General features: G+C 36.9%; 1 protein-coding gene across 2 annotated transcripts in view; it reads right to left on the bottom strand.

Annotated features, from left to right (window-relative positions):
* Window positions 1-13,329, bottom strand: part of sft2d1 (SFT2 domain containing 1) — a 48,901-nt gene that overhangs the window by 17,187 nt on the left and 18,385 nt on the right. Inside the window, exons 4-6 of one of the 2 annotated variants that reach the window (XM_051648109.1) lie at window positions 3,484-3,565; window positions 303-338; window positions 142-200 (exon numbers count right to left, since the gene is read on the bottom strand). In XM_051648109.1, coding sequence (XP_051504069.1) covers window positions 142-200; window positions 303-338; window positions 3,484-3,565 — 177 coding nt within the window. The remainder of the gene's footprint in view (window positions 1-141; window positions 201-302; window positions 339-3,483; window positions 3,566-13,329) is intronic. The other variant, XM_051648110.1, reaches the window with a different exon arrangement.

Consider the following 13,329-nt stretch of genomic DNA (forward strand, 5'->3'; position numbering starts at 1 on the left):
ACTAATCAGTGTATTTAAAGGTAAAATGTATCATTTCTGTATATTTGTGAATACAATAATCTCTTACAAAAGGCAGCAATAATAGCTAACAAGGTTTGATTCAAACAATAATACAGTGACTGACAGATGTCTATCACCTACCATGTCATTGACAAGAATTGCAAAATGCAGAAGATGATCGCCAGACCTCTTTTGTTCCACTGCAGGGAAACAAAGAAAAATAAGAGTAATATACATTTTCTACGTAACTTGATTGTCAACAATTTTTTTTTTGCAATAAACCTGTTGTGTAGGAAGCTTACCCAAAACACTGCACATAACGTCAACACAAGGAACAGCTGGAGGGGAATATGCACACTCAGGATTAGAGACCAAATACCAGTGAGGCAAAGCTAGATAGATGATAATGCTTGTAATAAGTTGTAAGCAGAAACAATGCACCCACTAACAGGCGGTGAGTTTAACAATCTGGGATTAATCCTGATAATATGATATTTGTGAAATTACTCAAACACACATTGTTATTTTCATATTTAAATGGGGGAGTGATTGGAAGTTGGAGATAATCCAAAGTAATTAAATAGCACTGATCTAATGTTAAGCACTTAATAATGACCATTTATTGAGAATTGCAACCATAAAAATACATCTAAGATGTATCACTCTTTAGAAACACTCAAAAAATGCTTTCAAATTTGCAAACGAATAACCCTGATGGCACAGTTTAAAAAAAAAAAAAACTTGTCCAATTCAAAATGGGCCATATGTACTTTTTTGAAAGCAATGTGAATTTGTGAATGAATAAAATATAGTGGCAAGAAAAATATGTGAACCATTTGGAATTTGTTGGTTTTCTGCATTAATTGGTCATAAAATGTGATTTCATCTTCATCAAAGTCACAAGTATAGACAAACACAATGTGCTCGATCTATCAGCACACAAACAATTATAATCTTTCATGTCATTATTGAACACTTCCCGTTAAACATTCACAGTTCTGTGGTAAAATTAAGTGAACCCTTGGATTTAATTACTGGTCAATCCTCCTTTGGCAGCAATAACCTCAACCAAGCATTTCCTGTAGCTGCAGATTAGACCTACACAATGTTCAGAAGGAATTTTGGACCATTCTTCCTTACAGAATTGCTTCAGCTCAGCCATTTTCATTGGATGTCTGGTGTGAATGGCTCTCAAGGTCATTTCACAACATCTCTATTGGGTTAAGGTCTGGGCTCTGACTGGATTTTTTTTTTTTTTTTTAAGTTATTCTGTAGTGGCTTTACATTGATGTTTAGGGTCATTGTCCTGCTGCATCACCCAACTTCTACTGAACTTCAGTTGGCACACAGTCACCCTGACACTATCCTGTAGGATATCTCGATAAACTTGTGAATTAAATTTTCCTCACGATGATAACAATCAGTCCAGGCCCCGAAGCAGCATAGCACTGTACTTCACCATTTGGATGATGTTCCATGTTGGTATGTGGTACCCTTTATACAACATACAAAGTGCCGCATGTTCTTCCCAAACAATTCAACCTTAGTTTCATCAGTCCACACAATATTTTCCCAGTAGCGTTGTGGAGTGTCAAGGTGGTCTTTGGCAAACTTCAGATGCGGAGCAATGTTTTTTTTGGAAAGCAGCGGCTTCTTTCATGGTATCCTGCCACTGACACCATGCCTGTTTAATGTTTTCAGTATAGTAGACTCATGAACAGAGATGTTAACCAGTTCCAATTATTCCTTCAAGTCTTTAGCTGTCACTCTAGGGTTCTTTTTTACCTCATTGAGCATTCTGCGGCGTGCCCTTTGAATCATCTTGGCTGGACAGACACTTCTAGGGAGAGTAGCCACAGTACTAAATCATCTCTATTTATTGACAGTTTGTCTAACTATGGACAGATGAATATCTAAGCTCTTAGAGATAACTTTATAACCCTTTCCAGCACTATACAAAGCAAAAATTCTTATTCTTGTAAGATCTCTATTTTGCGAGGCATGGTCAACATCAGAAGATGTTTCTTGTGAATAGCAAACTCAAAATGTTTGAGTGTTTTTTTATAAGTCAAATTAGCTCTAACCCACACCTCCAATCTCCATTCATTAATTGGATGCCAGGTTTGCCAACTCCTGGCTCTAATTAGCGTTTGTTGACATCATTAGCCTAGGGGTTCACATACTTTTTCCAACCTACACTGTTAATGTTTGAATGATGTATTCAATATGTACAAGAACAATACAATAATTTGTGTGTTATTAGTTAAAACAGATTGTGTTTGTTCATTATTGTAACTTAGATGAAGGTCAGACCAGATTCAAAGACAAATTTATATGTAAATGCAGGTAATTCCAAAGGGTTCACATACTTTTTCTTGCCACTGTATCCTAACTAATAAATCTGTGTAAATGACTTTTTCCAAGAATCTGTTCTGTTAAAATATTGAATCATTTCATCATTTAGAAACAGGCTTCTGATTAAGAATTACATTTCTTATTTCAAAAGTACTAAAAGAATCGTTACTGGAACCAAACCAAAATCATTGAAAGGAATCGAAATCAGAACCGGAATCGTTAAAGTCCTTACAATTCCTATTTCTAGTTAATGTTTTATTTTTTTTCTAATATTTCTAATATAAATATATATAATTAGAATAATATGTTGGAAAAAAAAAAAATGTAAATGTTAATGCCCAATTGGGCTGCAAAAACTTGTAACAATTAATATGATAGTCTGGTTTTGGTAGACTGGTATTGTGCTCTGTTTGAGCGAGTGTGAACAGAAAAAGATTAAAGGGAAAAGTGTCGTACAGAGCTGCTGTGATGTCTCTGGATTACTACAGCAGCCCTTTGAATCTCTTAATGCCTCGTAGTCCCCTTAAAACCTGCCAGATTTGTGACTGAAAAAGACTGAAGTCCTTGTGCCCTGCTAGCCTACATGTGCGATTTGGGATCTTCAATGGCTGATGAGACAGCTAAACAGCAGAGAAGTAAATGTGGTGTGTCAGCTGTCAAATGTCAGCTGATTTTTCCAATTTCTTGACCATTTTTGCAAGAGCAGCCTAGTCAATGGATAATAAATGTTTTTTCTGTTAAGAGCAAATTGTAGGTAAATATTGTGCAGGAAAAGCTTGATTTCAGCAATTTTGTATGTCTCATTAATTTTTGGCAAATAATTTTGTTTGCTGCAGATTTACTGCATATTATCTGCCTCTTTCTCGCCAATAAACCATTTTTTGCGAGGGCATCCTTGTCAAAGGATAATAAATGTTTTCTCTTTTTCGTTGCCATCATTAATTATTATTTATAGACTGCCATTAAACTGGCCATTGGCCACCCCGCTCTTTAGATATTGGCATCAGCCACTGAAAAACGTGACAGTGAATAACAGGATGAGCCAAACTATGCTTTAAGGTTAAATTGTCTTTTCTCATGAGCTCTCCAGTGCTGATGCAGTGTGATGGGACAGAGGCTGTTACTTACCAGCATCAGAATGGTGGCTATGAGTCTGGTGGGCTCAAACATGCGCTTCAGCTGTTTGAGTGGCCCCATCAGGAAACAGGTGCTGTAGGGAACAGAGACACAGAATAAGGTATGATCACAGGGAGGGCACATATGTATCCATCACTCACAGTTACACCAAAGCTGCTAAATGGGTGGATTAAACCTCTTAAACTCTGTGGTATTTTTGGATTTCTGCCTGAATTTGACATACCAAAATTTGAAGGTCCCTCTTATTCACATAGAGTTGTGCACATGCAGAAAAAAATTATACTATTTTACAGGCAAGCCTTCAAAATGTAAAAACAAATTGCTAAAAGTGATAAATACTATTGTGTATGTTCACACTATGATAAACACACCAAAAAACAAAAAACAAAAAAAACATTTGAATTTGAACATCTCAGGACCTATAGGCTCTGTGAAGCTGCTTCACTTTGTGTTTGTATCCACTAAGTGTCAGCTAATACTGGTATTTTTTCCTTTTTTTTATTTTATATCATTTAGGATTCAAGAGATACTCTAATAAAACTGAAGGGAGGCCAAGTGGCATATTTGGGTCATTTTGGAGTCTCCAAGGTCCCCATGTATCCAAACTGCAAAAACAAACCATTACAAAGTACTTTACACCTAAAATCATAATTTTACTATATACTACACATGACAACACCACTTTCCAGGTTTCAGTACCTTCTTTTCAGAGAGACCAAGTAACAAATAAGTAATAGGGGAGAGAGGAATGCAACCAAGTATGTGTTTTGATTATTTATTTTATATAATAATCATATTATGTATTCCATAATAATAATAATAATAAAGCTATACAACAAATTATGTGGATATACAAAATGCAAAAATAACTATAATGTCCTTGAGGTCTGATGAAGGGGGGCGTGTGGGGGCTCATTGCGTTCCATCTCGCTCAAGCCATCCAACTCTTCCAAAACTGCTCTAGCCATGTCAAAAACAGTGTTCTATTATGCTTTTCTTTTTTGTGTCATTCTTGGACAAAAAGTAAATCCGTACGCTGGAGAGAGCAATGTGTGTCTCGCAGTTCCCCCTAACGCAGTAAATGTCTCCATTCCGGTTTGTTTATGTCCCACCTCTGTCTTAAGCAAGGGTCTATCTCAGCCCCTTGTTGGTTGATCTGGTTGACTGAAATGAAGCTGAGGGCATGACCTTTATGTTGGTATATGATATGTTGCCATATTTGGAAGGTCAAATATTTTCCAGAGTTTTTGAAAATTCCAACTCTGTCACTGAATTACACGTTTTGTCATAGACACATGGGATAAAACAGTGGATTGTTTACACACAGAAACACACAGCAGGGTGAAAACGGTCTTGTTTTGTAGAATACAGCCCAAGGTAAAAGAATATGTAGCACTTGTGACTAGCTATAGCCGATAGAAGCAGCAATCGGAGCAGACACGTAACTTTTGTCTTTGTTTGCTTGGAAATACCGTTTTCAACGTCTTTGTTCATTTGAAATTCATTTGATCTGTGTGATTATTTCAACAAAATACACAGCACGATCGCATTCCCAAGAAAGAGAGCTTTTGTTTGATATAAGACATTACAATATGAAAAATATTCATAGACATACATCATCAACCTCACGTAATTTGGGGGGGCAGAAAGCAATTAAGCCTTAATATGTTACTTTATATTAAAATACATGCAAAATTGATGGACACTGGTGAAAAGTAGAGGTTCTAAGCTTTCAAATGGTACCACTTATGACAGTCACAGTTGCCACATGGACATTTAAAACTTAAAGGACATGTCGATGATGTATTTCCGAACCCAGTACAGGGTCCCAGAGCGTAAGAGGTTAACAGGTAACAAACATGAAAAAATTGCTAAATGTTTGCCAAACTTGTGAACAAAAAGTTTGATACACCATTCTGGTGTGAGTAGTAAGGCTGGGCAATATAGCTACAAAAATGATATCTCGATTAGTGGTAGACTGATTAATCAGTGCTGATAGTTGCTTTTTGTAACTACAATGTGTCCTAACTTCATATCAAGAATCAAAATATAACTATTGACCATGCCAAAAGAGTTGAAAAGAAAAGTTTTCAGTGAGGAAAAGAAGGGTTCAATTCTGGCTTTACTGGCAGAGGGATACAGTGAGTGTCAGGTTGCTTACATCCTTAAAATTTCAAAGACATCGTTTCATAATAACAAGGTCAAGCAGCAGAAATTGTGGTCAACAAAGCTAGAGGGCAAAAACGACTCTCCACTGACCGGGATGACTGCCAACTCAGTCTGATATCAAGTGAACTGCAAAAAGAATGGCAAACGGCAGCTAGGGGTGAAGTGCATGGCGAGGATGGTTCGAAACGGGCTCCTAGGGGCAGGGCTGAAGTTGTGCAAAGCTAGAAAAAAGCCCTTCATCAATGAGAAGCAAAGAAGGGCCAGGCTGAGGTTTGCAAAAGACCATAAGGATTGGACCATTGAGGAATGGAGTATGGTCATCTTCTCTGATGAGTCCAATTTTCAGCTTTGCCCATCACCTGGCCATCTAATGGTTAGACGGAGACCTGGAGAGGCCTACAAGCCACAGTGTCTCAAACCCACTGTGAAATTTGGTGGAGGATCGGTGATAATCAGGGAGTGCTTCAGCATGGCTGGAATCAGGCAGATTCGTCTTTGTGAAGGACACATGAATCAAGCCATGTACAAGGTTCTCCTGGAAGAAAACTTGCTTCCTTCTGCTCTGACAATGTTCCCCAAATCTGAGGATTGGTTTTTCCAGCAGGACAATGCTCCATGCCACAGAGCCAGGTCAATCAAGGTGTGGATGGAGGACCACTGGAGCAAGACCCTGTCATGGCTAGCCCAATTTCCAGACCTGAACCTCATTGAAAACCTCTGGAATGTGATCAAGAGGAAGATGGATGGCCACAAGCCATCAAACAAAGCCGAGCTGCTTGAATTTTTGAATTTTGTGATTGAAAATCAGGGTTATTCCACCAAATACTGATTTCTGAACTCTTCCTAAGTGAAAATTTTAGTATTGTGTTGTTTAAAAATGAATATGAATTTGTTTTCTTTGCATTATTTGAGGTCTGAAAACACGGCATCCTTTTTGTTATTTTGACCAGTTGTCATTTTCTGCAAATAAATGCTCTAAATGACAATATTTGTATTTGGAATTTGGGAGAAATGTTGTTAGTACTTTATAGAATGAAACAAAAATGTTTATTTTACTCAAACACACACCTATAAATAGTAAATCCAGAGAAACTGATAATTTTGCAGTGGTCTCATAATTTTTTCTGGAGCTATATATGTATACTGTATATTTATATACTGTATATACAAACACATCTGGTGAATATGTAAGCTACAAAAAGCTTAATTTGGTAAATAATTAAGCACTGTAACAGAGCCAAGTCTCAGAGCCAAAATAATAGATCCTTGCGTGTTTTTGGCTTGTTTATGTTTAAGTCCCAAGTTCTGCAACAAATCTTCTTTTTTTTTTTTTTTTTTTTTACTGGTTATTAATAGGATTTTGACAAACCTGGTATTTTATTCATACTTGTAGCCTCTATGTCTGTACCCCTCAAAATAAGGAAAGAATAAGATTTTTTTTTTACATTTAGAAAAATCATCAGCAGATTAATCGGTTTTTGTCCTTTTCCACCACCTAAGCCCTATTCGGACAGGATTAGTTTTTCTGACATATGTCTGTAAAGTTATTATTACTGCGGACGTCTGTAATATTTACCATTGTTTCGCACGGGATAAGCGATGTCTGTAAAAATCGCAGAGATGGGTGTGTGTATGGCATTTACACGCTGCTGTCACGCGTAACTGGCCTATCAGACAATGTATACTGTGCTGATTAATTATGCAGGAAATATTAAACACGAGCGTATACCGTATCTGTGAAAAGGAAAAAAAAAATATTGGTATATCTGTCTAAAAACACAACAGAACTGGCGACATTAACAAGCTCTTGATCTAAAGATATGCGCGTTCCAAAGCGCGGGGCTCAACACAATTTCCCGCACTCACTCTGCTTAAATAATAAAAAAAAGTAAATAAAAAATGTGTTCCACCAAATTTTTCAAAAAACAAAACAAAAAAAACTGTTCATTTCTCTTTTACATGCGTAAAACAAACACTCAACAAAATAAAAAGCTTACCGTTAAATAAAACGTTATCAAGCTGTGAAGCGCATCATTTCCTGGTGTCTTCTTTTGACCAACATCCACTTCAGACACTCAGAGAACTTAAGTAACAGCGATATTTAAAGGGCTCAAGAGCTGGAAAGTGCAGATTTACGGACTTTTTATTAACATGTAAATTCGCGCTGGATTAATATTCCCAGGGGTTATATTTACAGGCCGTTTTATCGTAGGTAAAACACGCTGCAATTTTTACAGGCGCGGGAGTGCGCAGTCCGGAAAAAGTCTGCAAAAATTACTGACATTACCTATTCGCCTGGGATTACTGAGAAGCTCTGGTAATTATTACATTACCCCGTGTCCCCATATAAAACTAACCCCGTCCGAATAGGGCTTTAGTTATCTGTATCGTCAAAAAGTCTTTTGACAATATCTGATATACACTGGCAGCCAAAAGTTTGGAATAATGTACAGATTTTGCTGTTTCGGAAGGAAATTTAATTCACCAAAGTGGCATTCAACTGATCACAAAGTATAGTCAGGACATTACTGATGTAAAAAAACAGCACCATCACTATTTGAAAAAAGTCATTTTTGATCAAATCTAGACAGGCCCCATTTCCAGCAGCCATCACTCCAACACCTTATCCTTGAGTAATCATGATAAATTGCTAATTTGGTACTAGAAAATCACTTGCTATTATATCAAACACAGATGGAAGCTATTTGGTTTGTTAAATGAAGTTTAACATTGTCTTTGTTTTTGAGTTGCCACATTATGCAATAGACTGGCATGGCTTAAGGTCAATATTAGGTCAAAAATGGCAAAAAAGATACAGCTTTCTCTAGAAACTCATCAGTCAATCATTGTTTTGAGGAATGAAGGCTATACAATGCTTGAAATTGCCAAAAAACTGAAGATTTCATACAAAGGTGTACACTACAGTCTTCAAAGACAAAGGACAACTGGCTCTAACAAGGACAGAAAGAGATGTGGAAGGCCAGATGTACAACTAAACAAGAGGATAAGTACATCAGAGTCTCTAGTTTGAGAAATAGACGCCTCACATGTCCTCAGCTGATAGCTTCATTGAATTCTACCCGCTCAACATCAGTTTCATGTACAACAGTAAAGAGAAGATTCAGGGGTGCAGGCGTTATGGGAAGAATTGCAAAGAAAAAGCCACTTTTGAAACAGATAAACAAAAAGAAAAGTTTAGAGTGGGCAAAGAAACACAGACATTGGACAACAGATAATTGGAAAAGAGTGTTATGGATCTCAACCCCATTGAGCTTTTGTGGGATCAGCTAGACTGTAAGGTGCGTGAGAAGTGCCCGATAAGCCACATCTACAGCAAGTGCTACAGGAAGCGTGGGGTGAAATGTCACCTGAGTATCTGGACAAACTGACAGCTAGAATGCCAAGGATCTGTAAAGCTGTCATTGCTGCACGTGGAGGATGTTTTGATAAGAACTCTTTGAAGTAGTTTAAGAAGTTCTGACATTTTGTTTTCAAATTGTAATAGTAATTTTTCACGTTATTAATGTCCTGACTATACTTTGTGATCAGTTGAATGCCACTTTGGTGAATAAATACCAATTTCATTCCATAAGAGCAAATACATTATTCCAAATTTTGGCCGCCAGTGTATATCTTGATATGTAGGTATATGCTTTGAATTTCTTTTTTCAATCAGAGAAATCATCATTTTGACTAAACAGACACTGTTGCCATGTAGAGCTAGTTTAAATTCAAAGCATGTATTCCAAACTGTTTCTCACTAAATGAACACCAGGAAGAATGATTTTTATTTTAAGATATTTCATGATTTTCATTCACAAGCACCAATATAACAATACATTAATAAATGGCAATATTTACCTTCATATAATTTAACAAAAAAATTATCATGAAAATGCTACACAGGGACTTCCATGTCAATTTTTGAGTGATAACGCAAACAAATAATTAAATCAGAATATTGAATCAATTCAACAAAATGGACAGCTTGAACCGATTCATGGAAATTAATCTAACTTACCAACTGTAACACCATTTCTGCTACTCAATAATAATAATAATAATAATTAATAATTTTATTTATTTCTCACACATTATACATTTGCACATATACAGTGAAATTCTTTTTTTTCTCGACATATCCCAGCTAAGCTGGGGTCAGAGTGCAGGGTCAGCCCTGATATGGCACCCCTGGAGCAGATAGGGTCAAGGGCCTTGCTCAAGGGCCCAACAGCAGCATCTTGGCAGTGCTGGGGCTTGAACCCCCAACCTTCTGATCAGTAACCCAGAGCCTTAACTGCTGAGCCACCACTGCCCCTCAAGTTTATTACTGTATTTTTACAAATCAAAATTCCTGTAAAGAAACTAAAGTCTCTATAGGTAATTCTCTAAATTAATTTGAAAGTCTTTAGGAAACTTAATGGGCAAGTGAAGTGCATGAATATACGCTCCGTTGATAATTTTATAATACCTGCAAAATCACTGCAAATGTATTATGAATTTTCAATATATCGCCCAGCCCCTTGAAGTAGTTGATTGTTTTTGTTCTGTCCTTACAAAACCTTAAATTCTATTGATTTTCATTTGAGTGACAGGAAGACATCAAAGGTCCCAATTAGCATAATTCCAAAATCAATATCACTGTTTATTAATTTATGCTGCGAGACATCGGCAGAATCAGATGATTTAGCATCACAATGCCACAGACGGACTGCAGACTCATTGAGAGTAAATGGACTGTGTTCAGGTCTGGGGGAGGGGCGAACCCATATACCCTGCATTACTCAAGCAATCTTAACCAGGACATTTATTAGATCACACAAACACTAATGCATGAGGCAGCCATGATGTCATCCTCTGTCCTAAGAAAGGGCAGCCGTAATCTGATGTTTTCAAGCAAAGGTTTAACGTTCTGAAGAAGGAAAGATGCTTGCTAACTTCCTCTGTACAGGGCTCAACAATAAAGATGGCCCGATGGCCCAGGGCCAGTGTGAGAGAGTTCGGGCCAACTGATGGAACTGTCACTTACCCTATCAGCCCAGTGCTACATTGTCATGGTCTTACTTTTGTTAACATTGTACATGTGTTATGTCTTGCAAACTTGAACATTTGAACTTGAGCATCTTAGTCTCTGTGCAGACCAACACTTTAAACCATTCTTGTGGTAATTGAAAAATCTCCTCTGTCACTTCAGTCTGGGTCATGACCTTTTAATGAGATTTCCTGATACCTGCTAATGTATCAAGGTCAGTAGGTTTCCAAACCATAACCATTACCAGAACTGATGTGTGCATTTAAAACAGGTAACCCAGACAGCACGTTTGTCCCGAGCATAACTCGTTACTCTAAAGACTTAACCTCTATTGCTCTGTCTGGACAGGTCTGTGATTAAGCACACGGTCTGGTTACTGATAAAACCTGATTAAATCTGTACCATGGTAGCTGAATGGCTCAGTTTAATGTTTTTTTTTTGTTTGTTTTTTCACAGGGGTATGAGCTTCAAAGTGAAGAGTAGTCCTCGGATATGCAGAGATGCAGTCTGGGAGAGTGCCAGGGGAATTCTTCTAGGACATTTTCCATCTCACTGCCCTGGTTACTAACTGGGCCTCTTCCTGGTTCCTGCATCATGACTGGAAATAGCTGACCGACAAGAGCTCCTTGATACATCGGTGTCAGGATTTTCTGGTTTTTAGCTACATTATGCAGCTTTTTTACATTATGTCTGTCATATTTCACACCAAAATCAAAAGCAAAAAAATAAGAAGTTATGTTTTGCCTAAAGAAAATGAAGAAAATGTAAATCATCACATTCCGAATTACCTTTCAGTAAAATTAGCTTAAATTTAATTCAATACAACAAACACTACCATGATGTATAAATACTTTACAATTTAAATGATATATTATTTATTTTGTTTATTCCCATTACAATGATAATGTGAATGTTTTGCATTACTTTAATGACAATTTGGTGGGAAATTGTGCCACTGCTGCGTTGCCATTCATTTATATTGTACATAATGAATGTTTTTATGAATTCTATTATATTTTTGACCATTGTTGTTGCAAATTGTGCTTATTAAAATATGTCACCGAAGTAAAGTTCTAGCAGGTGAGTTTTTTTTAATTTTCTGTTTTGCCATAGTCTTAAAAGTATCAATTAGGATGGGTTGAAAATTCTTTACAAATTAACATATGCAATTTTATTTGGCAGGTATGTCATCACCAAGTTAAATTATAGCTTTATAATTTCAAGCTAATTTTACAAATTAGAGATCTGCAACCCAACTCGGGACACAAGAAACTGCCGGGTTTCAGGCCAGGTATGGGTCAGATGTTTGGGTGTGTAATTAATGAAATAAATAGACCTACCTAACTTTTTTTGCAATTTAAATGTTTCTTCAAAAACGAATGTCGAGACACCTGTGTTCTGTTTTATTCATTGCGCTCCATCTGCAAAGAGGACTTCATGTGATTTACACATGATTCCAGATTGTTCTGCAACAAGCAAGGTTTCGGCACTTAAACTATAAGCCAGTGTTTTTTTCCCTCCTGCTATGGTTTTGCTGAGGGGACCCGTGCCTTGCTAAAACTGTGTATGTTTACTGTTACAATAATGTTACGAATTAAGGATGTGAACGAGTAATCGACTAATCATGTACTCGTTCTGCACCATGTAGTCAACTATTAAAAACACTACGGAAATATTGCAAATGTATTATCCTTTGCGCATTTGCCTGCCGTGGGCAGCGCTGAATTATACTGTCCTTTCCCTCTGGATCTCTCACCAAATCTTGCAGTTACAATTGAGCCAGCTAGGAAGCGCTGTGAATGCTGTGAATGTTGTCGAGGAGTTGAATGAGAGAAGGAGATATCATGGCGTCTGTGCTTTTGAAAGCAAAGCCAAGTGTTGCGATTCTTGTAATATTTTGATTCTTATTGAATTCTACTCTATTGATATTTAGTTGTTGTTGGAGCTATGCAAACCAACGGACGTGGATCTGCCTTTACGGGGGATAGAAAATGTGAAGCGGTACAAGAAACTCGGAAGCTTATCAGACAAACGTGTGCATGTGCGTTAAACATCTGAACATGGGCAGAGTGCATTTTATAAAAAGCCAACTTTCACCACTTGTTTTTCTGAATAATAACATGTGAAATGACAAAAATGTGGCAGCCTTTATGTAGACTCAGAGTTTATATGTGTAACTGTTATTTATATATTCCATTTTTATTAATGCATATTGCTCCCAAAAGAAAAGCATAGTTTGTTGAAGTTGGCTTATTTTGTAACCGTTCTTGGTAACGTTTGTGATTAAAATAAAATATACATTTTCCATATGTCATACTTGTTATTTTAACTTTTAATTTACAAGTAATCGATTACTCGATTTTAGTGGGTTAGATTCTCGACTACAAAATTACTCAAAAATGCCCATCCCTATTACGAATGTTGCCTATAATAATTACATAATATACAGCTATTGCAACAGTACTAGCTTGGAGAAGATATTATAAAGAGAGTGAGAGATTCAAGTTCAGGTAGGGTTTGGGTTTTATTTTAAGGCCAATGCGGACCTCTATTGCAAATAAATAAGGCAGATATTTGCCCCCGAATATAAATACTAACAGGATTTTTTTGCATTGTGGCATTATTCCCCCCCCCCC

Source organism: Myxocyprinus asiaticus, chromosome 21, assembly GCF_019703515.2.
Source record: "Myxocyprinus asiaticus isolate MX2 ecotype Aquarium Trade chromosome 21, UBuf_Myxa_2, whole genome shotgun sequence".
In the NCBI taxonomy this organism is placed as follows: domain Eukaryota; kingdom Metazoa; phylum Chordata; class Actinopteri; order Cypriniformes; family Catostomidae; genus Myxocyprinus; species Myxocyprinus asiaticus.